The sequence below is a fragment of the Candoia aspera genome, chromosome 3 (genome assembly GCF_035149785.1).
Source record: "Candoia aspera isolate rCanAsp1 chromosome 3, rCanAsp1.hap2, whole genome shotgun sequence".
Lineage (NCBI taxonomy): Eukaryota > Metazoa > Chordata > Lepidosauria > Squamata > Boidae > Candoia > Candoia aspera.
This window is the reverse complement of record NC_086155.1, coordinates 138,565,564-138,591,059: the sequence shown is the minus strand read 5'-3', so window position 1 is coordinate 138,591,059 and position 25,496 is coordinate 138,565,564. Positions and strand designations below refer to the sequence as shown.

The window sequence follows — 25,496 nt, the reverse complement described above, 5'->3', positions numbered from 1 at the left end:
GGAAGGGCGGGATACATGCACAGGAATTGGATGAGTGACCAGAAGGGATGTGACTCTAGAGGAGAAGCCTCTGTTCAATTCATTACATTGAAAAGGAATTGCCAGGAAAATGTGCCAGCTTTAGTGTATTGCTAAGTTTACTTTCTATTGCGCCATCCCTGAGAGATCCTGTTTTTAAATGGTGAAATGTATGACTGCATTATATGTGTGAACCTTATTAATTAATTAATTAATTAATTAATTATGGCCATTCATCTCATGACTTTGGGCAGCTAACAATGAAAACAAATAGGAACAAAGTAAAACACAACCAGTGATTAAAAATATAAAGAACTTCGTACTGCATAGAATAGCAGCTGAGAATAATTGAACACCACAAAATCAATACAACCAGATGACGGTCTCATCCGCAGTAACACCCCCACTATTGGCCTGGCTTAGCAGTAGTTGACCTCATGCTAGAGGGTTGACCCTTGTGCTTGTAAGATCAAATCCTGAATTACAGTCTAGTTTGCTGCTACTATGAGCACGACAGACTATGATTTGCTGCAGCAAAACAGGATAGAGTATCTTGGGGGTGAGAGCACCCAGGGCCGTGACTACAGTGCCAAACTGTGCTCTGGCAAATTAATCTCTTAACATCTAGCTACTGCTCTGAGTGTAAGGGTTTATTTTTTCCTGGCAAGATGCAAAACTGGAAGATCTACAGTGCGGCCGAAAGAGGTTTGCTATGTCCTATGTTCATTCTGTAGAATTTTTTTTTTAATGATGGATTGGGGAGGATTTCTGACTTAGTTCTCCTTCCTTGTCAGGGTAGATGAGCCTTCCCCAGCCTGTAAGGTTTTGACTCCCATCCACTACGTATCTTAATTTCATCAGTGGTTAGAGATAATGGGAAGCGAATGCCAAAGTATCTGGACGAGCCAAGTTGGGCAAAGCTGGGAGAGGAAGGATTGGGTTAAATGGATCAGGAGGGAAGAAGCAGCCGAAGGGACCAGTTCTTAATTGTTTTTCTTCTGCTGTTTTCCTGCTGTCACATTTGTCAGCCCTGTGCACTTTTCCATTTGTGAGGCCTAAATATTGCTTCTTCCTCTACCTTAATACAATGGAAGAAAGAAAAATTCTGAGCAGCATTTGGAATGGAGGAATGGCTGTAGAGGAAAGAAGGCTACAGTGCTGCTCCTTTCTGCTCCTGCCCTCATTACAAGTTGCTTTTCCTCATCCTAAAGGAATGGCTGACAAAACCCACATTAACTACTAGATCTATGATGCACATTTGCATAAAATTACTGAAAAGACCCACCCGCCCCATACAGTTTACCTAAACTTTGCTTGCCCTTATTATATATATAGCTGAACATATATATAAATTAAATTACTTTTATAGTTGTTCCACTAATTTGTTACTAACCCAAATCACATGCAAATCAGTCCCCCTAAATTAGTTGCTTCACCATCCAGATCCTGCTCTTAGTGCATCTCCATGCGCACTGAACAGGAAGTCCTATGCATTATGAGTAGACATGCTGCGATTTTGATATATCCACCTTCTTGACCTAAATTGGGAGCCACAGTGAGGAGAAATGGGTTTCTGTTGGTTCTTTAAGCACAGATACGAAAGGGAGAAAGAGAGTACTTCCTTCTGTGCCTTTCTTTATATGGGCCTCCATTTTAATAAATGGCATCAGGGTTTTTTTGTTAGCTTAGCTTCCAAATTCTGAGATACAGATCTTTCTTCATTACATTTGGCTTTGGTAAGGGGAAAAAAATCATTAGTGCAGGTAAGGATGTGTGAAAAATATTTATTTATCAAACTTTGTCACCACCCATCTCCCTCAAAAGAGGGACTCTGGGTGGTTTACAGTAAAGCTAAAAAGAGATTAAAATACAATAAAAACAAGGTATCTTAAATATAAATATAAAATAGCATCCATGATGGCAATAGTAAAAGTTCTGATTTAAATTCACAAATACACGTGAACCACTTTAGGCGCTAGCCACTCCCAGGATTGGTTACCCCCCTTCCCACCCCAAGTGAGATGGCAGAGCCAGGTCTTTAACCCTTTCTGGAAGGCCAGGAGAGAGGGGGCCTGCCTCACCTCTGGAGGAAGAGTGTTCCACAGGTCAGGGGCCACAGCTGAGAAAGTCCGCTTCCTGGGCCCACCAATCAACAATCTCTCATGGGATGGGTCGATGTAATGAGGATGAGATGGTCCCTCAGGTAACCTGGACCCATGCCATGTAGGGCTTTAAAGGTGATAACCAACAGCTTGAATTGGACCTGGAAGCAAACTGGCACCCAATGTGGCTCCTGCAGCAAAGGTGTTACATGCGCCATCCTTGGGGCACCCAAGGCTGCTTGCGCAGCCTCATTCTGAACCAGCTGTAGCTTCTGGATACTCTTTAAGAGTAGCCCCGTATAGAGCACATTGCCATGGTCTATATGGGAGATGACTAGGGCATGAGTGACTGACCGGAGGACCTATCAATCCAGGAAGGGGCATAACTGGCGCACAACACAAATTTGAGCAAAGGCCCTCCTGGCCACAACTGCCACCTGCTCTTCAAGCAGGAGTTGTGTGTCCAGGAGGACCTCCAGGTTCCGCACTGGGTCTGTCTGGGGCAGTGCGACCCCATCCAGAACCAAAGATGGTAAGTTCCTGGATACAGAGGAGCTCACGGCTCATAGCCACCTTACCAAGGTTCAGCTGAAACCTGTTGTTCCCCATCCAGACCCCTACAGCCTCCAGGCACTGAGAGAGGGTGATCACAGCATCGCTTACATCACCTGGGATGGAGATATATAGTTGGGTATCATCTGCATATTGATGATACCTCATCCTGTGGTGAGGGGTGATCTCACCCAATGGTTTCATGTAGATGTTAAAAAGGAGCAGGGAGATTACCGAACTTTGCAGCACCCTGCAAAGGAGGGGCCGTGGGCCAGATCTCTCACTCTTTATCACCACCAATTGGGACTGGCCCTGGAGGAAGGAGGTGAACCAGCACAAAACTGTGCCACCACCCCCAACTCCCTAAGCCAACCCAAAAGGATACCATGGTTGATGGTATCAAAAGCCCCTGAGAGGTCATGAAGAGCAAGGATGGATGCACTGTCCCCATCGTGTTCCTGCCAAAGACATCCAGAAGTGCAACCAATGCTGTTTCTGGCCCCTGTCCGGTCCTGAAACCTGACCAGAAGGGGTCTAGATAATCTGTTTCATCCAGAATCCTCTGGAGTTGCAATGCCACCACTTTCTCAACCACCTTCCCTAAAAAGGGGATGTGGGAGACTGGACAAAAATTGTCCAGCACGGTGGGGTCCAGTGACAGTTTCTTGAGGGGATGCACAAGCACCTCCTTAAAGGCAGTCGGGAACACTCCCTCCCTCAAGGATGAATTCACCATTGCCTGGACCCAACCACACGTCACCTCCCGGACTGCCTTCACCAGCCAGGAGAGGCATGGATCTAATTGACAAATGATGGTATTTATGGTCAGGAGGACCCTGTCCACTTCCTCAGGCCCAACAGGGTCAAACTGTTAGGGTAAGTACATTCCCCAGCCATCTCCACAGGCCATGCCTCATGCTTGGAATCCAACTTGGAACAGATCCAAGCGATTTTATCCTGCAGGTGCCCAGAAAACTCCTCTGCGTGGTCCTGAAGTTGGGTCACTGGGCCTACCTTTCCCAAAAGGGATTGAGTGATCTTAAATATCTTAAAATATGCCAATTATCTTTTCTTTTTCCAAATTTGTTTGGACTTAAATATGTCCTTAAATTCCTTTTTTTTCATATATTGCTGACAAATGCCATTTGTTAGCTTTATGGATAATGTTACATCCTTTCCCACCTATCCCACCATTACTTTTTGCCCTGCCATCTTAAATATATTCAATAGTCATTAATTCTGAGCTCAAATAATTGATTTTTCTTTTGGTATCTTAAAGCATTCAGTGCTAAATGCAACAGGAACACTTGTGGATTGACTAGAGCATTGATGTTTGCAAATAAAAAAGGAGAACAGATTGGTATTGAAGATAGTGATTAAAAATTAAAATGCATTGTGCATACACAATATTTTTCCCACCATTTTCAAGGACAGCTGTGTGATGCAGCCAAAGCAGTTGGCCTGCTTAGTCACCTAGTATGGGTACTTGTTTTGTCTCAAATGAGGGAGTCCCAGGATTAGCCTCTTCTCCCATTTTGTTTCCTCCTATGATACTGCCATGGGGAGAGGACAGAATATGCAGGAACAGATGAAACCTTCTTGCAAGAATGGCAGGAGTTTAGTGTTGGGTAACAGCAACAGGAGAGTAGCCCCAGGGTTTGTTACCAATAGCAGAAAGGGGGAATTCCAGAATTAGGATCAAGCCAGGATGATTAACAGTCCCCAACTCAAAATAGCTGCTTGCTCCTGGATTAGATGAACCATGATAATCAAAAATCTTAGCCTTTTCCTTGGAAAATGTGGCTTCACTTGTAGTTTTCCTTTAACACTTAAGTTCCTGGTGTTTAGCTGCAGTTAGAGGCAGAATAAAGACAGAGCTGTTTAAGAGCAACAAGTTTTCTTCTGATTGCCTGCTCAGATGATCACTTCTGCCAATTTAGAGTTTACCATTGTTCTCCGAGTAGAGCCAGGTCACCTTTAAAAACTTAATTACAGCCTCCTTGTTTTAAGTATCCTTGGGTAATCTGTTTGTTGATTCAACTCATTGTTTTGGACAGTATCTCCTTCCTTCTCTAGAACTTGTTGGCTAGCTTTATGACTTCAGAAAAAAACAACAACAACCATGGTTCATACTTCCACATGCATTAAAAGGACTAAGAATCAGACCTTCTCACAACATGAAACACCCTTTGGGAGGCAGTGTAGTGAAGGAAGGGGAATAAGAACAGTTTATTCATCTGTGGGGTATTTAGAAGCCATTTTTCATAAGCACCTATCTCTTGTAACCTGGGGATCCATTTAGATTACGATGGGATATAAATTTGATAAATATATAAAAACTATTGCTCACAATAGGTGTAGGATGCATGCTGGTTGGCTGTTGCATTTGGAAAGAATCTGAGTTGAATTGATTGAACTGAGATATATTCTATACATTAAATGTTACTGTAATACTGTAATTACTGTAATATTCTGAATCCATTAATATCCTTCAGATTATGAGAACTTGGGTGTTGCAATGCTTGGCAAGATACTGGTGAATTCATTCAGCTGGGGCAGTGCTAAAATAATGGGCTCAAGAACAGTAGGAGTCCCTCTTCTTGGCTTTGCAAATAATCCCCTTATAGCTCCATGTGAATATTTGCTTCATGGGATTTTCCCTTCTTTTCAGAAGCCCTGCCCACTAAAAAGAACAGGTATAAACAGAACCTCAGTGTTCATGCCAAAGGCCCAGAACATTCTGATGGATATTTGCACAGTGAAGGGGCTCTCCACCCTTTATATCAACCCTGTCTTGGTGATATGTACAGTTGATGAATTAATTGGGCACAGCTATATATTTAGATCATTCCTATGGTAATTTCAGCATCAACTGTTACTTCATTTTACAAACACTCAAGCTGGGACTTCATACTATTATGACAAAATACATCACATTGACTTTCTCTCTGTCAATTGAGTTTCAGAGTCATTGTTCCCCACCCCTTTTTATTTCTTTATTTTTTTTAATATTGGTGTAATGATTAATAAATTGAGCATCTCTAATACAGATCTGGAAACACAACATTCTGGATTATCCTTAAACATCTGCCATTGCCTCTGCTGTGGTTATGGTTACCGATTTCTCTGTGTTGATGATTCATTTGCTTGTGCAGCAGAATGGGGTGGGGAGGAAGAATATGACAAAATGCGAACTTGGAAAATGTTGCTAAAATCTCACACTGCAATGAGAAAATCCCCACGATAGCTCTTGCTCTAGTACCAAGATTTTGTTGATGGTTGTTGTTTTTTTTAAGGAAAAAGCTGTCAAACGGAAAGGAAAAAATCCTTGGTCCTGGTTCACAATCTAGTACTTTCCAATTAGGCAAGACCAGCTCCCATAATTTCATATCTAGGATGGCCAAAGGTTATGCAGACTTGTAGATGATGAGAGTTTAAACCCATTATGTTTAGAGAACAGCCAGTTTGGGGAAGATTAGCCTAATGCATTACTATTTTAATACAGATCATATTGGGACTTTAATTTGGACCTGTTACATAATGTGGCAACATGATTTCTTTTTAACTGAGAGAGATTAAATATTTATTTCCTGCAGTTACCTGTAATATCCATGTATTTTCCCTGAGGCTTACATGTGTATCTGAAAAAATAGTGTTCACTGGTGAACTGTGGAAATTCCATGAGCAGTGATTAGGAAGACGCTTGAGAGACTTGTAATGCTTGAAATACACCTGAAAAAGTACTTTCACCATCTCTGATTTGTTCCTTCCTCCTGTTTGGTGATATTCCACTGGTCTCTTTTTCTTGTCTCATGTTCTTTTAGGGTCTCAAGATGATTAGAGGCTACATTTATGCATGGTTGAAGGGCATGGCTAGTTGTATGCTTTTTGACTTATGAAGCCCAGCTGGCATTGCAAATCGTATTTCCCCCCCTTGATAACTTGACTAGGAGAGAGTTTTATTCTGCTCTCTAATGTGTATGTTTTTATAGCTGTGTGTGAAGTGACTGAATATGCATGCAGCTGTGCAGAATTGTGGCCTCCCTTAGGCAGCTAGCTTTTGAGCCTTTTGCTTGCTGTGGAAGTGGCCACAGGTAGTAGCAATTGTGATAGTTAATTTTCCTGAAGCAACTTGTTCCTCCATGCCCTATTCCCTATCACATACCTTAGATCTTTGGAATTATGCTTTTTAAAATGAATTAAATATTATGTGTTTCCACATCCTTGTTTTTCTTCTCTAATTCTGTCATGAATGTCCCTTTTCTTAAGTATGTTCAGAACTCATTCCTGCAGGTTAGATTGAACAAGGAGGTTGACTCTTTGATATCCCTGAGTGTCCTAGTTAGATATCATAGCACTGGGGAGATTATTTTGGGGGCTTAAATAAATGAAATGAAAGAATCTTCCCTCTGAGTAGCTGATAGAAGCTTTTTGATGGTTTAAATGCCAAGGGAAGGTCGCAAGCCAGTTGTAAAAGTGCCTCTGGCTTTATCCAGCCCAAGAGCTTGTAAATCAGTTTTAAATGGGCCACAGATGCTCTGATCCTTTGCAACCAACTAAACAAACACTTCCTTCTGGATTTGTCTGGTGCACAATGGATTAACTGGGTAGTCTACTGATACTGAAAATCTCAAAATAGTTGTTTTGTTATTAAGCCCAAATGATTTTTCAGTCAATTATACTGGAGAACTCTCAGGGCTTTTGGGTTTCAGAATCGGTCTATCTTCCTAATGTTATTTTATGTATAGCTATAGCTGGAATCCTGAGAGTGCTACTTGGGAAGTAAATTGCTTCAAATTTAGTAGGGGCCTTCTCTTAAAATTAATCTGTTTAGGACTGAGCTAAGTCAAAGTTGTTCAAACTAAGTTGAAGGGATAGGAAAACACAAGGAGCTCCTCTGATACATTGGAAAAAAGATAAATATGTTTTTTTTCCCTGCTTCATTCAGGTCAGAAGCCCTTCCCTTGTCAAAAATGTGATGCCTTCTTTTCTACCAAATCTAACTGTGAACGCCACCTCTTACGCAAACACGGAGTTGCCAACTACTGTCTGAGAAGAAACGGGCTTATCCCCCAGTCTAAAGAAAGTGATGCTGGAGCTCATGATAGCACAGGTAGCTCTTTTAGGTTGTTCCAGAATTTAAAGATAAGTTGTGTTCCTTTTTGCTTTGGGCCTTTAGAGGAATCAGTGAAGCTTTAGAAGGCTTTTCAGAACCTGAGGATCCAATCAGAAGTTAACATCCTGACCAACTTATGTGTATTATGGGGTTTTACCCCGTATTCAGGAGATATGGAAGCATTTAAAGTCTCATGGACAGGCAAGAGGGTTCCGTAACAAATCTTGCCCTTTCTCCCCGCCCCCTAATTTTTGCTGCAGATGAGATTCTAAGATGAAAAATAATATTTACTCAACAGACATCAAAGGACAGAAAAGTATTCAACATTCTTGCCTGCCCAGTACTGGGATTTCAGTGGCTCATCTGTTCAGCATAGAAAATCACAAGCCTTGGATTGTGTGATGCATAGGCTGTGTTGCTGCAGTGTTTAATTTGGCTCTGAGAGGGATTTGTATTCAGCAAAGAACAAACAGGTAGGGACCAAGATAGTTGGTCATTGTTTCTAGTTTGAATAGATAGGTTATCAAGTAGACATGCCTTACAGTACTTTTACAAATTTTGAGTTGTGATGAAGTTTGTTACAGCATATATGTACTGTAATGAGGAGTCACTTGGTGTTTTCCAGATGTGTTGGATCCCCATCATCCTATTTTTTAAATAGTAATTTTATTAAAGATTACAATTTACAACAATAAAAACGAAAAACGAAAAAGAAAAGATCAGTGTAGAAAAAAAGAGAAAAGAGAGAATGAAAAATAGAAAAGAAAGAGAAAATAATGTAGTAAGGAAAAAGAAATGAAGTGACTTCCCCCTTCACAAGTATAAACAATTTTAGTAACTTATCACCTTCTCTTAAAATACAACAAATAATCTCTTCTTCCCATATCCCATCTCTTATCTATAAACAAATCTTTAAAATCTTGTCATTTCAATCCTGATCAGCAAAAGTCCATTAAGGGTTACCAGAGATAACAACATACCTATTTTAACCTTGAGCAAATAAACCAACTTTATATTCCTTCCTTTTCTTTCTAGCAATCTTGATCTTTAGTTTCTTCAAATAATGTCCTGGAACATGATTTCTTTTCATTTTTTCTTTGTCCCTTCTCACAAAATTCTTCAAAGCTTTAACAAGCCTCTTTTGTAAATCCAATATAGGAAAATTATCCAGGTCACTCTCTTGGTTTGTTATTTGTATATCCCTTTTAATTATTAAGACATTAGGTGGTTTCTTTTGTATGTCCAGCATAACATCTTTTTCCATGTTGTTCTTGTAGCTGGTCAGCTTTAAATCTACTTTCAAATCAGTCTCAATCATGTCAGGTAATACTTGTTCCTGTTCCATAGCATCTTTTAAATGCAGTCTATCTACAGAGGCAGACACTCTTAATTCCTGGGTCCATTGTTCAAAAATATCCTTCATTATATCCAATGTTAAAATATTTTGCTTCGTTCTGTATTAGTAAGTTGAGTTTGAATGTTATTCTCCTTTAATTGTAATTTTTAGTTACCTCTAGTATCCAATTTTTAAAGTCCTATCTCATTTTTTTTTAAAGAATTCAAAACAAAAACATTTTCCCACAGGAAGGATTCTTTATAATTAATTCCAAAACTTTATTTCAAATTTATCTGGACCTTAGTGTGTTTGTAACTTTCTAAAATCAACGTTTTAATCACCCTTTCGCTTATTCCAGGAAAAAAAAACTTTTAAGTACTTAAACTTCTTTTGCGAAAGATTGAATGAAACTCACCTGGTACTGTAGATCCAAAGCTTCCTAATAGCTGAAAAGCAGTTAACAAGCAATTTTTGAAAGTGATTAGAAAAGGAAGTATGTGAACCCCGTGTCCTTTTGAAGGCACCAACTGCGGTTTGAGCAAAAAGATGGCTATTCCTTCGTCTCCCAGAACTCTAAACCCGCCGGAGACCATTGTCTGGAACAACTGTCTGGAGCATTTGTGGGCAATCTCAACTCCTCTCCTTGTCTGGAGAGGAATTCTGAAGAGCTGGTCTGCTTGCCGCCTCTTCATTCCCCTGCGGTCACGGAGCCATCTTCAGTTCCCCATTTCTTCCCAGGAAGTCTGGATCCTGGATCCTAAGTAAGAAGGCTTTTGGCTGGAGATAGTATGAGACAAGAAATGCTGCATTTGTTTTATTAAGAAGGCTGTTGTGGCTTTTGTGATATTTTACTAACGGGCAACACTGTGCAGGTGGAGAAAAATATCAGAAAAATACCATTGATTGTTGGGAACTGTGGTTTAGTATCATTAACCAGTTATTTTTATTTGATTTGGTTTGCTGAGTGGTAGAATGAAATGAGGAAACTGGCTGGGAATCTGGGTAGTTTTTGGAGGAAAGCCTGTTATTGAATTTGGCTCAGTCTCCTCTCACTCAGCTTAGAGATAGAGAAACAGTGTGAGAGAGAGTTCTCAGGGTTCTTGTAAAGAGAATCAGATATAGCATCCTACAGCTTCCTGGAAGAAAGGCAGAGAATAAGTGGAAATAATAAATAAATATGAATAAGTAAAATGGAAAGTTTCATAACTTAGTAATAAAATTTTTAGTTCACTGCTTCCTTCTTTATGATTCCTGTGTATTGCTTGAATTGGGGCTGTTTATGCTTCATCTATGCTGCACCTGGAACTCAGTGGGATATACATGTAGAGATATGCTGCAGACAGGAGGAGAGACCTTTCCCATTATTAAAACAAAAGAAACAATCTTCTGAACATGGTGTTTGCAGCTACCTTCTCTTAGCTGCCACCCATGTTTTTGTTCTCAGTGTCTAAAGTAGGAGAACTTAAGGATCTATGTACAGTTCTAACCATGGATGTTTAATTTTGAAGACTTTTTCTCTTGATGGGGCAATGCAGAAGCTAGAGTGAAGGGATTCCCTCCACCCTCGTAGAGGGGAGGCAACTTCTGCTTATCAAGAGATAAATTTAAGCAAGTCACAGAAAATTAAATGAGAAGTCTAATCGGCATTGATATGAATCCTTTCATTTGTATGAAAGCAATCTTACCAAAGTCTTCCACCTAGTGGAAGCTATTTGGGAATGGAACATAAAAAAAGAATAAAAAATCTTGCTATTCTGAGAAATTAAAAGTGACTGTAGATGAGGGAGGTGCATACTTCAAATTTTAGGTTTACTTTTTGTTTGAGTTGGGTATAAACTACAGTAAGGTGCAAAATTCAGATAGATACAAATCCATAAAGTCTTTTGAGGACATGGACAGCCCACAAAGTAAACATTGTACCAGAACTAAACTCACAAATCTCTTTAGATAAAATCTATTCCCACTTCTTCCACCAAACGTTCTTTATCACCAACCTCATTTGGGAGAATGAAATGATTTGGATACTGCCAATGTTACGATAATCAGGAATTAGGTATACAATTTACTGCAAATCACCCTGCAATCTAATAGTAGATCCTGGATTAATTTCTGCCTACAATTGGTATTCTGTACTTCTTTGTTTAAAAATAAAGTTGTAAACAGCGAAAGGGAATTGATACAGCATGATGCAAATAACTTGAGGAATAGGTGAATTAAGGACCTGTCAAGACACCGCCCCCACCCCCAGCACAGCAGCTCAGAGTTTGTTTGTTTCTACTTAGCTATGGCTTCTGAAAATGATGGTTTGCATTATTTGCACATCTCAAATAGTGCAGTCCAGGGCATGTGTCATTAGATCTTCACATTTCTGTAGCCAGATTTAATAAGCTAGTGACCTTTCAGGTATTGCTCGCTGCTGTTTTCTCCCTGTTTGGTGGCAGAACGAAAAGGAATCCTTTAGGAACAAAGTACAACTGCTTATAACTTAAGTCCTTGAAAGCTCGTATGTATGCCTTATATAACAGGCTGTTATGCAAATGATTCACTCCTTTATCTCACAATAAAATGTGTAGGTATTTCAGTTAAGACCTGTATCTTGTGCTTGAGAGTCTCCGCTCAGGTAGAAGCTTGGTCTTTAAGTTTTAAATAATGAATTCCTGTTTCCACGCCATCCAAGAAAAGTTAACTGTAAGAAGAACACAGTTTAAACTTTGCTTCCCAGTCAACAGAATTTCCATAAAGCCATCTATTCTTTTTGGTAATGGAAGTATTTCATGTGACCCTCTGTGCTTACTGAAGGGAGGACAACACAATGGGCATGTATTTATAAAGTCTCTGTGAAAGATCAGGGTGGGGTTTTGCTCAAGTCATCGTTAAAAGAGAGAGACAAACATGCTAAACTGCACATGATTATGAAGAGAGGAGTATTAGGGAGTCTAGCTGCAGATTTATGAGGTCAGCAGTCCATGGCAACCTGCAAAATGCTTAGAACATACAAAAGATAATTGGATTAGGAAGATACCTTAAGGTCCAGTGATTGTATATTTAAACCCTCAACTTCCCCATGAATTTGGTGCATAATGTGTATCATGCAGTAGTACTGTGGTGTAGGTTACATCTCCCAGGAAATGGTTTACCAAAGTTGCCATTTCCCGCGTACAAATCTGGTATACTACATTTTTTTGGCTCTACTAACCCAAGCAATCATAGGCTTGGAATTTTTCCCATGTGATGATAAGTAAAATACGGCTCACTCTGTGAATGGTTGGGGAGTGGATGGGACAGATGTGCTGCACTTTTGGTTGGTCTTACATTACTTAGCTGTCTGAGCCGAGGATGGATGTACTTCAGATTTCTTAGATTTTTTCCTTTTAATTAGAACCTCAAAATCTATGAACTGGAATCAGTAGGAAGATGGCTCTGAGCACCTTTAAAGAACCTGATTTTAGTTTTGGTGCCAAAAGTTCACAGCTGGTTAGGCCAAATTTCCTTTGTGTCAGCATCCTAATTATTGTAATTGTTATTGTTACTGAAATTATTGTTGCTCTTGTTGATATAAAGTTGTACTGCAGATCACTCAGATCTGCTAATAGAGCTCAGTCTACTTTCTGTCTACCAGTCTGGCTGGAAACTCTGTAATCTCAAAACGTCTGTGATCTAAAAACATCCTTTCTGAGGGAGACATGAAGGAAAACTGGAAAAATTTACTCAAAAATTGAGATATGCTAGCAGAAGCTGTATCTGAAATATCTTAAAACTCACACTTTAATTGGGGAGAAATTGAAGTAAGTGTTTCCAGCTTCTTAGTAACCAAATATAGTTTTTAAAATCTCATTTATTAAATAAGGCTTTTCAGGGTCTTGTGGCACAAGCATGTGTGAAGTACACAAACCTTTCATTTAATGGAAGAAAAAATGGGTGTCAGGCACTCTTTCTATTGAAAAGAACTGAAAGCTTCAGTTAATCAGCACTGGTTGGTTTATAACTTGGAAAGCTTTTAGGGAACTTCACTGCCTTTTATTTTGCAAGATGGGTTCTTGGCTCTTGACTCCATCTTTTGGGTGTAATCTTTTCACCAAGGCAGTGTATTTTCATTTCCAAGAAATAGTGTGATAAAGTTCTTTTTCAGTCTGGAGCAACAAATCTATATTGATACTGCCAAGGAGCATGTGCACAATGGTGGAGTTTCTTCTGCAACTGGTCATTGAAAGTGAGGAGCCATTTGGGGATGTTAAGAAATGGGTTTTGACATGCTCTCTCCTCCTTCAAGGAGGAGCTGCAGCACCCCCATCCCCCACCACATCCCCATTAGCAAAGACAAAACATGCTTAAGTGCCCACAGGCTACTTGAGTGAAGGTTTCAAACATATGCTCTTTTCTCTGTCAATGGCACTTTGCTAAGAACACATGAATTCTTAGGTCTGATATTCCAACTCCAGCTGTAGAGTTTTATCTGTAGCCAATAATAGTGTTTTACTTCTGTAGCTTACTTGTATTTTTCATTTATTCTGAAATTTGAAATTTTATTTTCAATTTTGTTTTCCATTTGTTTAAAACTGTCTAAAGCCTCTTGATTTCTGGCTGTCTTTGTCTGGTCTTTCAAGGTTGTCCTTCTCATTCACAAATACAGACTCAATGAATCAGCACAAAAAGGGTCTAAAACATTATTTTATCAGCATTTCTACATCCCTTTAATTGCTAAGCTGCTATTGAGCTTTCAGAAACTCAAGGCTTAGACTTTTTATCTAGAGACTGTTAGTCTTTTAATTCTTGTAACATATAGAAGGCATTCTGAAAAACATAATGGCTACCGACACCAAATCTAATCAGGATTACATAGGCTATTATGCTGTAACATTAACTAAAGTTTAGTGGGGGGAGGAAGGGAGGGAATTAGTGAAGAAAAAAATCCACAGTCAGCTAGAACTTTATTAGGAACAACCAGCATGTCACAAAGCAGTGTGCTCATTCGTACATCAAAGGAGGTATTTTTGGTGTACCTTCGTTCCTGTAGCCTTTGCTTTATATTGAGGCTGGTGAAGTGTTTCAAAGAGAAGGGAATGGTTTATTTGTTAGATTTATATCCCAACTTTCCTCCCCCAAGTCAGGGTGGCACACACAGCACTGCCTCCTTCAGTTTTTCCCAACCATTCTGTGAGGTAGGTTGGGCTAAGAGAGAGTGATTGGTCCCAAGTCACCCAGTGAGTTTGCAAGGCTGAAGGTGGACTTGAACCTGCCTTTCCCCAGGCCTGGTCTAACAACTTAAACCACTATACCATACTGGCTGTCCATTCTGACTAAGCTTCTTTGCCCTCAGTAAGTGAAATACTTAAAAGAATGACTTTGTTTAGATCAACTAAATATATTATCTGCCTGGGGATTTTAGAAGAGATATAGTGATGTTGCTATGTCTCTCTTTTTGGGAGTACCAGAAGGAGGAGAATTAGCTTGTAAGGATAGGAAAGGGGCACCAATTCTAAAAATAGTCTCCCCAGTCTAGTTCAGAGGACACAGACATGCTAAAAGGATGCCTGAAGTCTGGTTTCTACAGACTGAAATTTGATTCAGAAGCCACTAGTGAAGGCAGTTACTAATTCAAGAACCCTCACTTCAGTCAGATGTTTAGAGAGATGCCCATAGATAGCCCAGCTGTTTGATCAGAACTTTGCAGAATACTGTTTGGTGTGCATGCTTCCTTCCATTAGATTAAAGGAAGTAGTTTGCACTTGTTTCGTTCAAATGGAAGTCCCAAAGCCATATTCATGAACAATACAAACCATTTGTCAAAATCCCAATACCTTTGCTAACAGTATATTAAGTTTTCTTCTCCTTGGTATCCACAGATAAAACAGCAATAATTTGACTGCTTGGAAGGAGAAATTCTTAGAGCCTGATCCCATTAATTAAACAGCTTGCTCCATTGTTTTCCATTTCTACCATTTAACTGGGGAAAAACCCATTTGGATTTATTAATCTTTCCAGAATGTCGTGGCACATGAAGTACTGCACATGAATTCATGGAATTTCTGCACAGGCTTCAGGCAGTCATATACCGTGTTGCTGTTTGTGCACTTTTGAATTAAGCTGATATATTTTGCATCACAATTGTCCATAACAGTACTGAACTTGGAAACTAAGGATATTGTTGTTATATATTGCTGAATGTCATACATGCAAACAAGACCCTACATTGCTTTGACTAGAGAACAAACAAACATATTTGATAGTGACATTACAGAAAGTGATATGATGTTGATGAGGCTTCCTTGAGTGCTGAAGAGGTCAGTATTTCTCTGTTCTGTCTTACAGATAGTCAATCTGATCAAGAAACTGCAAGTGCAGGAAACGAAGCGCTCGACTTGACCTCTGGGGAGAGAGACCACCTAGAGGAAGCAGCTGAGTTTCTAGAAGAACCTGAGTGCAGTCCCAAAGAAGAGGAGAAGATGGACTCATCCCAAGGAGAGGAGGATGCACAAGAGAAATTAAGTGAGGGAGAAGAGGAGCCAGAAGAAGATTCAGTCAGCAACAGAAGCCTGGACCTTAATTTTGCTAGCAAGTTCATGGAATTCAAGCTGGCTGAGAGTGATCAAAACACAGGCAATGGGGCTCAGTCTGAAAATAAACACACGTGTGGCACATGTGGGAAATCCTTCAAGTTTGCTGGTACTCTTAGCCGGCACAAAAAAGCCCATGTGCATGACGACAGGAAAGATGAAAAGAGCAGTGAGGATGAAAGCAAAAATGTTCAAGGTAGAGACCAAGCCCAAGTCCCTGTCATGCAAGAGGACACATCACTGGAACAGGAAGACCCTGGAAGAGACATTAAGGGAGCTGAGTCTCCCACAGATGGTGAGGCAACAGGAAGGGAAAATGAGGAGAGTGAAAGCATCTCTGAGGGAGAGAGCTCTGAAAGAAAGTCTTCTGAGAAGAGTGATGAAGACAGGAAGCCAAAGCCTGGTGGGGGCACCAAGAGTGAATCTAAGGCAGACAAAAGGAAGAAAGTCTGTATAGTGTGCAACAAGAGATTTTGGTCTCTACAAGATTTGACACGGCATATGAGATCCCATACAGGTACATGCGGGCCACTGAGTAATATAATCACTTAGTGATAGAATATATGCAGAGGTTCCAGATAGAATCCATAAGATGTTTAGTTAAAACTGAGGAAATTCACTGCTTGAAAAACTGGTTGCCCATTCAGATACTGCTGGACTAGATGGGGCTGTCAGATTCTTCATAAGGCAAAACCTGTTATTGTAAATGTTTGATGCCTTGTTCACTGAGTAGAATTGCCTCCGGGCTTCTGCCCCTATGCATTTTGAAATATTTGGAGCAACATATTGCTTAAAGAAGGAAGATGGCAACTTTCCAAAGCTTTATTTTAGCATGAAATCATCTTGAGCCTACTTTGGCACATTTAGGTCAGGATCCTGCATATATTCTTAATACCTTGAGGAGCAGGACATGTAAGTTAGGTGCATATTTTAATACAGGTGGTTTACCTGAAGTTTGCTGGCTGTTTGATTTTCCTCAGAAGTTAAATATTAGCAGGTTGCATCTGTACTTCAAGAAATTTGCACCTCTGCACAAGGCCACTCAGTGTGAGATTCCATGTCAAGTGATGGGAGCTCAACTGGAATTGAAGGCCACAAAATATGGGAGGGGAAAGCGTCTGGCCTGACAAAATCCCAAGTAGTTACTTTCTCTGTGTTAATTGATACAACAGCCCATTTTTAGGGACCTTTGTAGGCTTATCACAATCCAACAGAACAGCAATTCATCACTGGAGGTCAAACTGTGGCACCTGCTTCACCCTGCACGGAGTATTATGAAGTCAGGAATACTTCCTGATTTGTCACCCAGATACAAGGTGACACAGGTGGAATACAGCAGAGAGCCCAATACTTTCCCCTTTTCTCTGTATGAAGTGGATTCACCTTTCCCATGCCTTCAGTTGTTGGGAAGAATATACAGTGCTTTAGAATGCCTGCATGAGTGGTCATGCCCAATCTTGGCTCTTCGCTGAAGGCAGCAGGAAGCCAAGATAAGCCACCCTTGTAGGTGCGGTAGCTGAGCTGCCTGGAAATGTGTCACTGGCAATCCTGGCAGAGAAGGGCCTTGTTTAAAGCTCTGTTAGGTTAAGCTCATGAGCCCTGATAGGAGCACAAAATAGTTGGCTCTCTAATCTTCTCAGCTACCCAGTGATCCAGGCTAGATCTGGAGGTGATGATTGGTCCAAGAGATAGTGATTATCCAAGGTCACTCAGTGAGTTTCCTATGCTTCAGTCTGGCAGTCATCCAGGGAGTTCCCTAGTTTAGCAATCTAATCACATTGACTCTTGATTAAGCAAGAGCTCTTACAATGGATAGCTGTGGATTTTTGAAAGACTGCAGCCTGCATTTACTTCTTTTTCAATTTAGTCTACTTGGAATCAAACCTAGCAAAAGAAGTTACTTTTCTGCAAATACGTTTTCTGTCATTAGTAACTTAGTGATCTGTCTGGAACAACAAAGCTTTTGTAAGATTAATTTAAAAGTGGGGTTCACCTCTCACCTGTAATGATTTGACATGCTGCTTAGAAAATGAGTGATATACTGTATGAGGTATGCCGGTTGCCAATCCTTTAAGCTAAAATACATTCTGTAGAGAGTTTAAGTCAAATCTTGTGAAATTCAGCCAGTTATGATGACAAGGCATTTCTCTTTGCCATCTCAAGAGGCTCCCTTTCTCTTAAAAAGTAAAAAGGTGAAAATTATGGTCAATCTAGAGAAAAATGAAAAACAGCGGAGCAACTCATGAAGTAGCACTTCCTTTGCAATCTTCCATTGAGGAGCAAATACATTACTGCTTTGATAAAGTGGAGTGCTTCTTTCTTACTTCCTATTCCTTTTTAGAAAGGGGGAAGCAAACAAGAGATGAAGAGAATGGAAACTTTGCATATTTCCCTCAAAACTAAAAAGCTCTCATCTTTCCTCCTAAGAAGCTAATTACTCCAGTCTCCTGAGTATGCAGTAGCACCTTTCTATATATATTTTTTCACTCTGCTATCTCTATTCTAGATGCTTCTGTTTAACAAGAGACACCTTTATTCTGACATGGTTGCCTTGTTTAAAAAAACCACAACAGAACCCACACAGTTGTGCATATACTGTATATTGGACAGACATTTATGTGGGGAGAGGTGTGCTATTTAATTCAAATGATAGGAGCAAAGCACTGTTTCCCTGCTCCTGTCAGGAGGCTCAAATACACAGATCTTTCTCCTAGCAGCATTGTCAAGGGACTTCAGCTCCTATCATCACCAAGCCTTGTATCTGAAAGGATTGTGATAGCTGTAATTGAAAACATCTGAAATGCACCAGGTTGCCTTCTCTGTTAAAAAACAAACAAAGCAAAACAAAAATGGTGGTGGTGGGACTTCCACAGCTTAAATAATTGAATGCGCACCATGTGGATTCACATGGTACCATCGTTGGGTTAGGATTAGTTGGGGAAATTTAAGCTTGTCTCAGGGGAAATGAATTAAAAACCACTGTTTTGCCCCAGTGTTCATCATAAACATTCCTCCTTTGCCTTCTATCAGCCTTGCTAAATTCGTAAACGTTAAAGAGGGCCTGTCATTTGGCCATCCCAACCAAGAAAGAGAGGAACCTCTCAGGGCTGAGGCAATGTCTGATCTTTGATTTTGTTTCCTTTCCTTTGATCCCAGGGGAGCGACCGTACAAATGTCAAACCTGTGAACGGACTTTTACTTTGAAGCACAGCCTGGTTCGTCATCAGCGTATCCATCAGAAGGTAAAAAGTGCCAAGAATCACGAGAAGGACAGTGACAGGGAGGACACCCGTTCCAGAGGGGAAGAAGATAGCGAGAACGAGTCTCTCCCCAGCAGCACGAACCCCATCTCGGAAAATGAGGGCGACGCCCTCATGGGGCTTGGAAGCCATTCCCCCGTGACGAGGAGCCGCAGAGAAACCCTTGCCAATGCCACAAAGGATTATGCTTGTAAGAAAGATAAGCCAGCTGGGAAAGCCCCTGGCTTAGGCCTTGCCGAACCCAGCAAGAATGCGCAGAAACCGACAGCGAAAGAGCAGGAGTCTCGAGGGAAGGCTGACCATGGGACCCCCCCTGACTTCATTCAGGACTTGCTGGAGATCCAGAACAAGAAATCAACCATGAGTCATATCCTCGCCTCTGCAGAGAACGCACCTCAGCTCTTGGGAGTTGAATGACAGCCATGGCATCAGTGGCACCCCAGCAACCTGATCCAGGACACAGGAATAACGTTGACAGGGCAAGCTTTTCTTTGCTGCTGAATCAACCTGCTGTGGTGACCCAGGAGTGAGCGTTGGGCGCGTGTGATTGGGGAGGATGTATGGCAGTCTGGATTCAGTGCCATAAGCCCTTCAGTATAAATAATGCGAGAGACTACAAGTATATACTGGTCTGAGTGCCTTACTACTTTATTAGGTCTTTTGGTATCGTAGATATTTTTTAAAGCAAAATAGATGATTTTTTAAAGAAATATTTTAATTATTTGGAGAGGACCTTTTTCATTTAAGCATTAATGTTACTTTTTTTATTTGGGTGTGTGAGTTTGTTCTTGTATATCTGTGATAGCCGCTTTTGTGTATTCTCTGAGCTGGAAGCAAGGGGGTCAGTGGTGCAAGGAAGCCCTAAAAAACTGCAGCCAATAACTGGAAGAAGATTTAAGAAATCCCAAGCAGAAGAACTAGATATAAAGGGTTGACTTTTTTTAGGTTTGTCTTTTCAGCCTTTTTTTTTTAATCACATGAGGGAGAGTTAAAGCAGTTCCACATATTAACATGGTAAATTAAGGTTTTCAAGCTTGGTTCAAGCTAAAAGGAAACCACAATTACTACTATTATCATTATTTCTTCTTCTGTTTCTTCCTCCTCCTCCTCCTCCTCCTCACATGATCAGTGATGGCATTCTAGTTACTGTCATTTTGTAAAAGGCTCTTCTGGCCACTGTGGACTTAGAGTATACAGAAAGTGTGGCATAGTGACTTAAAAACCTATGGAAAATATGCGCCCACTGTTTATGTTTATATATGTGTGTGTATATACATACAGTTTGTGTGTGTGTGTATGTTTGATTTGTGTTTCAACATATTATTGTTTTAATATTTTATAAATGTTAGTTTGCTAATCTCTGCATTCTGCAGAAACCAATGGGCAATATTTGTCCACGGAGATCTACAACGCAGCTTGGATTGCCTACTTAGATATTTCTGCCTAATCTCTCACTGACTTTCTTTTTGGGTTTGCCGTTCTTCTAATATATATTCATAGAAACCTCTTTTCCCCTTTATAGCATCAAATGGAAAACAGTGCAAGCCTTGTTCATGCAACCCATCCAGGAAGACATAGCATACATTTAGATGGAGGGAATAGAGACAGTGAATGCTATAGCAGTGATCTTTCCCCAGTTCCTCTGTTCATACTGACGATACTTCAGTATGAACTGTATGTCTGATGATGAATCCAGGAAAACAAGAGTCCTTACTGGCATGGGATGTTCATGCCACAGAGGTTGTACCTATGTGTTTTTCTCCACACAACCAACTGAATGCATGTAGTATATGTGAGTTGCTACTGTGTATCCACTTCTGTTTCCCCACCCAACCACACACATGCCTTCAATTTCTCGCGAAGGACTGTGTCAAATGAACCCCAGCAGTTACGGAGTTCAGTGTGAGTTAATAAAAGGGAAAGGAATTAAGTAAATTAATGGCAGGCTGGCATGAAGATAAATGAGATGGAAGAAGGCTCTCCAGATTGCATGTGAAAGGCACGGCAAATGTTATGAAGTTGGCATTGTTTGGAATTGCAGTAGTTGCATTTTTTAAAAATTAATAAGGTGATTCAGGCTTCCAGAAGCAATAGAGAAAAGTGAGAACTTTTAAAGCCTTAAATGATCTTACTACCTTAATGTGCTTTAAAGCAAGAAAATAATCTTCTGCTAGCAATAAAGTTTGCAGATTGACAAAAATACTTCTTTCCCAAGGTTTCTAGAGGTTTTCCTGAATGTTTAACTATGTTGGGAATTGGAAATGGACTATATATTTCTGTTGCTGGCAACAAGAGATAATTCAAGGCCACCAGCATTAGGACTGTGATCCACTGACTGGTTAAGCTGGTGTGTTAAGTTGTAAGGTTTGTTTCTACTCTGATGTGAGGCCCATTTATCTTGAGAGAGGAAAAAATAGCTAATTTCAGTGGGATTGCCTTCTCCACATGTGTGTGACTTGTGTGTATGTGAGTCTATATTTTTTTTAAAAGATGGCTGCATTGCTACATTCCTGTTTCCCAGTTTTAGAGACACCAGTGCAGAATTGGATGTAAACAAGATGGCTTACGATTTCACTCGCAGTTATGTTGCTACTAATGCGTGACCCAGAGGATGTTACGTTGCTAGTCCTGCGGTATTTGATATGTCCACTGTGAAAAAAGCTCATCTCTTTGGTGATTATTCTAATTCTGTACCCTCATCTTAAAGATGGAGGAAAATTAAAATTATTTTCAAGTTCTAGATGGTTGTGAACCCAATTCTGGAAGTGATCTCTCTTCTCTTCAAGGAGCCTTTCGCAGTAGACAATACGTCTTTGTGTGACTCATCCTCTTTTTATAAGTAACCAGAAACCATCCATATGTGGGACTCTGCTGAAGTAGGCTTTTGCCTGGTATAGCTCCATGTATTCTAATACAGATGGACTTGTGGGCCAGGAATGACCATTCACTTAGAATATTTGTGGGGTTTGCAGAATAGTACATTACAAATATATATAATAGGGCAAAGGCATAATATTTCTGGGATCTTTTCTCTGTTCTTCTTCCACATTGAACCCCTTTTGTTTGTACTATTATTTTTTCCTGCCCTCCATCTTAAAATTGTTAAGCCAGGGTGGAAAAGCCAGTGGCCTTCCAGACTGGCTGAATTAGAAACACCCAGCATTCTTATCCAGTGGCTGTGGTAACTTGGTGTAGTTTAACAAGTTCTGGAAAACCAGATGTGGTCCCTCCCCCGCCCTAAAATGATACTCTGTGCAAATAGCATTTAAAGCAATTTAGAAACAAGTTGATATTACTTTATCAACTTAATAAAGTAATATATCCTGAATTCTCAGTCAAAATTGAGAGTATTATACCAATCTATTTCATATTCATTACTTTTTAGAGATTCAGCTCAGACTGCAGAGGAAGAGTGAGGAGATCATTTTGGGGTGGTAGTATTTCATATAGAATGTGAAGTACAGATTTAATTGTTATAGAGGGTATATATAACAGTTTTGAAACCATTCCTCTGGATTATTAAAAATAAATACCAATTGTTTCTTTTAGAATATAAAATCAACTGCTAAATGATGCTTTCCATCAAAGCCAATTTCAGCATCCCTTAATTTTAATTGCTATTATATTATTATTATAATTATTATAATTATTATAATTGTTATTTGGGGATATTTTGTTATTGGGATTAATTTGAGGGGTATTTTTTGCAGCTCTCCACACTAAACTGCGCAATATTGTGGGGGAGAAGCCATTAACTAAATCAGGAGTGTCAGAACTGCTCTCAGGCTGAATGGGTCATTCTGCAGACCTATTTAATCTCGTTGGCCTCTGAATGGGGAGGGGATGCAAGTCTGACAGGTCTGAACAAAACTTTATGCTGCAGAAATAATGTAGCAAATAATATCCCAGCACCCTGCCGGGACATCTGCTAGCAATAATCACTATTGATTTAAAGCTTTATTTAGTCTTTATGTATATCGTAGTATATTACGAGATCTTGCCACATTTTACTGATGTTTTTATTAGTTGCATTTGATGGAAGAAGAAAAGAACATTTTGTTCCCTTTTGTTGTCCCTCTCCTCACATTCACAATCCTCTTATATTAAAACTGTGAACTTTATAATGTGTTTAAACTATGGGTGAATCTTAGGCTTAGTTTGCATGTTCAGCTAGTTCATTTCTCTGCATCTTCATGATTTTTCTTCTTCCTCCCCTTTCCTCTCTCAGGGCTTTTTTAAAATCTGAAATTCTCTTGTTGGACTTGTAAAGGAGCTAATGGTGAAAATCCAATCACTACAATAAGCACTTGACTGTGAAAGAATAAAAAGAACCAAGAATAAAAATAGACCTGTTACGTGCAACAATAACAGCACTGCTGATGTAGAGCTAGCTCTGTTGATGGTTTAATTCCAGCCTCCAAATGATTTTAGTTGTTTTTTTCCTTCTACAACCTGATCCTCAATTTTTCCATCAACACCAAGTTGCTGTTGGGAGTACCTCCAAGTCCCATGATGAGCCTGCGTGTTGCTGTCTGCTGTGTTGGTCGGATGGTTGAATTGTGAAATAATTGAGAGTAGAGCCAACACTGCCTTAGATTCTCTGGTTCCTCAAAACCATTAAGTAGGTGAAAATATCCAGAAAGGAAGTAAGGGCAATGAGCTTGCATGAAATGATAAATACTTACTTCTGTGTCCTTCAGCCCAAGGTGACACTGTCATGGTTTTGAGGAGATAATTTACCCATTGTGGAGTCTCCCTTCTGGTAATACAAGTTTTGTTAGTATTGATGGGATGGGGTAGTGGGGAGGTTTTCTCTCTCTTCACCACTCTCTCGCCACTCAAGATGGATATTTTAATTCTAAAACTTTCAGCCCATGCAAGGAGAGAATTAGTGTGTACAATTTATATATAGATATATAGATATATATATATATATATATATTTTCGAAAGGGAACGTCTAAAAACTGCTGCTACAAGTTGTGTACAAGACTGATTTATGCCACATGAACAGAGAATCACACTATTTCTTTGGGTACTTCTATTCTTCTCATTCAGTTGTATGTTACTTCCAGATTCAAAGTGATGAAAATAATGCTGTTCTGTATCAAACGATCTACGCAATAAAAGGTTATATTTAAAAAGAAAATTGTACACTTGGAAGTTGGAAGTTATTTATCTTTTTGTGCATTTGGGAGTCTACACCTTTATGCATTTTCAGTTGGGATTATTTTTCAAAAGTGAAACAGGATAGTCCTGATGAACTCATAAGTCTTATACTTGCTCTTTTCCCTAATGAGTTACTTTGTCCCTGTCCAAGGGTTGTATTTAAGAAAATACTAAATCTTTTTTTTTTCCTTGACATTTGCCCTTCCTCAGTGCAAATAGTTACCTTGCTAGTGCAAATACATGAAAGAGAAAGATGTTTTAATTCTTGAATTGAACTATACATCACACAGGTTATACACTGTATAGAAATCCTCCCCCAAGTTGGGTGGTAGAAGGACTATAAAACCTTGTACACAGGGACATGACCTAATGTAGCATCTACATCTCCCTGAGAGCTTAAGGGAAGGTGGACTGTACATATTCTGATACTGTAGATGCATCTTTGTCTAAGCCATGCTTCACCACTGGGTGGCACAGTTGTAAGAACATGGAACCCTGGAGAGAGATTAGATGTATCTCATGGCGATGCTTTCCTTTTAAGAACTAAGGACTGATTAAATACTTGCAGCATTTCCCAAGCCAAATTCATTTCAACACGCAGGAGAGACAAATAGCCAGATTTCCCTACACAGAACGATTTGACACAAACACTGGCAGGAATATTTTATTAGACATATGTTTTTAATCATTCCTGTGATTGGGAGCTGCCCTCAGCTTAAGCACTGATGGAAAGGGAATATTTGAAAGCTGCAGCCTGAGGGGATAAATGAGACAAAAAAAGGAAGAGGGACCATCTAGGACATGTACACTTTAATCTAGATGGAAAAGCAGGCTGAGGAGAAAATTAGGCATTTGAAGTCTTTGGGCTCTTAATTTGATAATGATTATGAATACGGTATTGTTCCTAAGAGGTAATTACAGAAGGAAATGGGATTTTCAAGGAAAAATTCACTTGTGAATAAATGCTTTCATATTTCAAAAAGAACTGCAGGATATCCTGTTATGAAACACTGTATAGCAGGTTTTTCATTTTTGCAAACATGTCCTGTTAACTCAGTACTGAGCATGAACTAAGTGAAGCAATGTGTATCATGGCAATCCTTAAGACATTTCTAAGGGCATTTTGAGAACAGCACTGATACCGGTAACGGAATAGATAAATATTTGTGAGGACACCATGGCTGTATTTCAGGGGAAACAAACAGTTGCTGCATATAAGCCTTCTATGATCTTTAATCTCTTGTCATTTGGATGCCATTGTCCATAGGCTTTTAATCTCAGTTCCAACTTTCCCACAATCTTTGTTGAGCATATAGAAGGATGTGAGAAAAATGAGAAGGCACCTCAAGGGCCAACAGACTGACAGATGACATAGATGTTTCCAACAGTTG

At 39.8% G+C, this 25,496-nt stretch overlaps 2 protein-coding genes across 5 annotated transcripts in view; one reads left to right on the top strand and one right to left on the bottom strand.

Annotated features, from left to right (window-relative positions):
• RREB1 (ras responsive element binding protein 1) overlaps nt 1-24,085 on the top strand; it is a 151,835-nt gene extending 127,750 nt beyond the window's left edge. For 3 of the 4 annotated variants that reach the window (XM_063298866.1, XM_063298867.1, XM_063298865.1), the window contains 3 exons: nt 7,621-7,785; nt 15,434-16,195; nt 18,835-24,085. In XM_063298866.1, the coding sequence (XP_063154936.1) occupies nt 7,621-7,785; nt 15,434-16,195; nt 18,835-19,355 (1,448 nt within the window). In that variant the 3' untranslated portion in view covers nt 19,356-24,085. The remainder of the gene's footprint in view (nt 1-7,620; nt 7,786-15,433; nt 16,196-18,834) is intronic. The other variant, XM_063298868.1, reaches the window with a different exon arrangement.
• The window catches only part of PPP1R3G (protein phosphatase 1 regulatory subunit 3G), a 1,059,979-nt gene that overhangs the window by 255,172 nt on the left and 779,311 nt on the right, over nt 1-25,496 (bottom strand). The window lies entirely within an intron of this gene.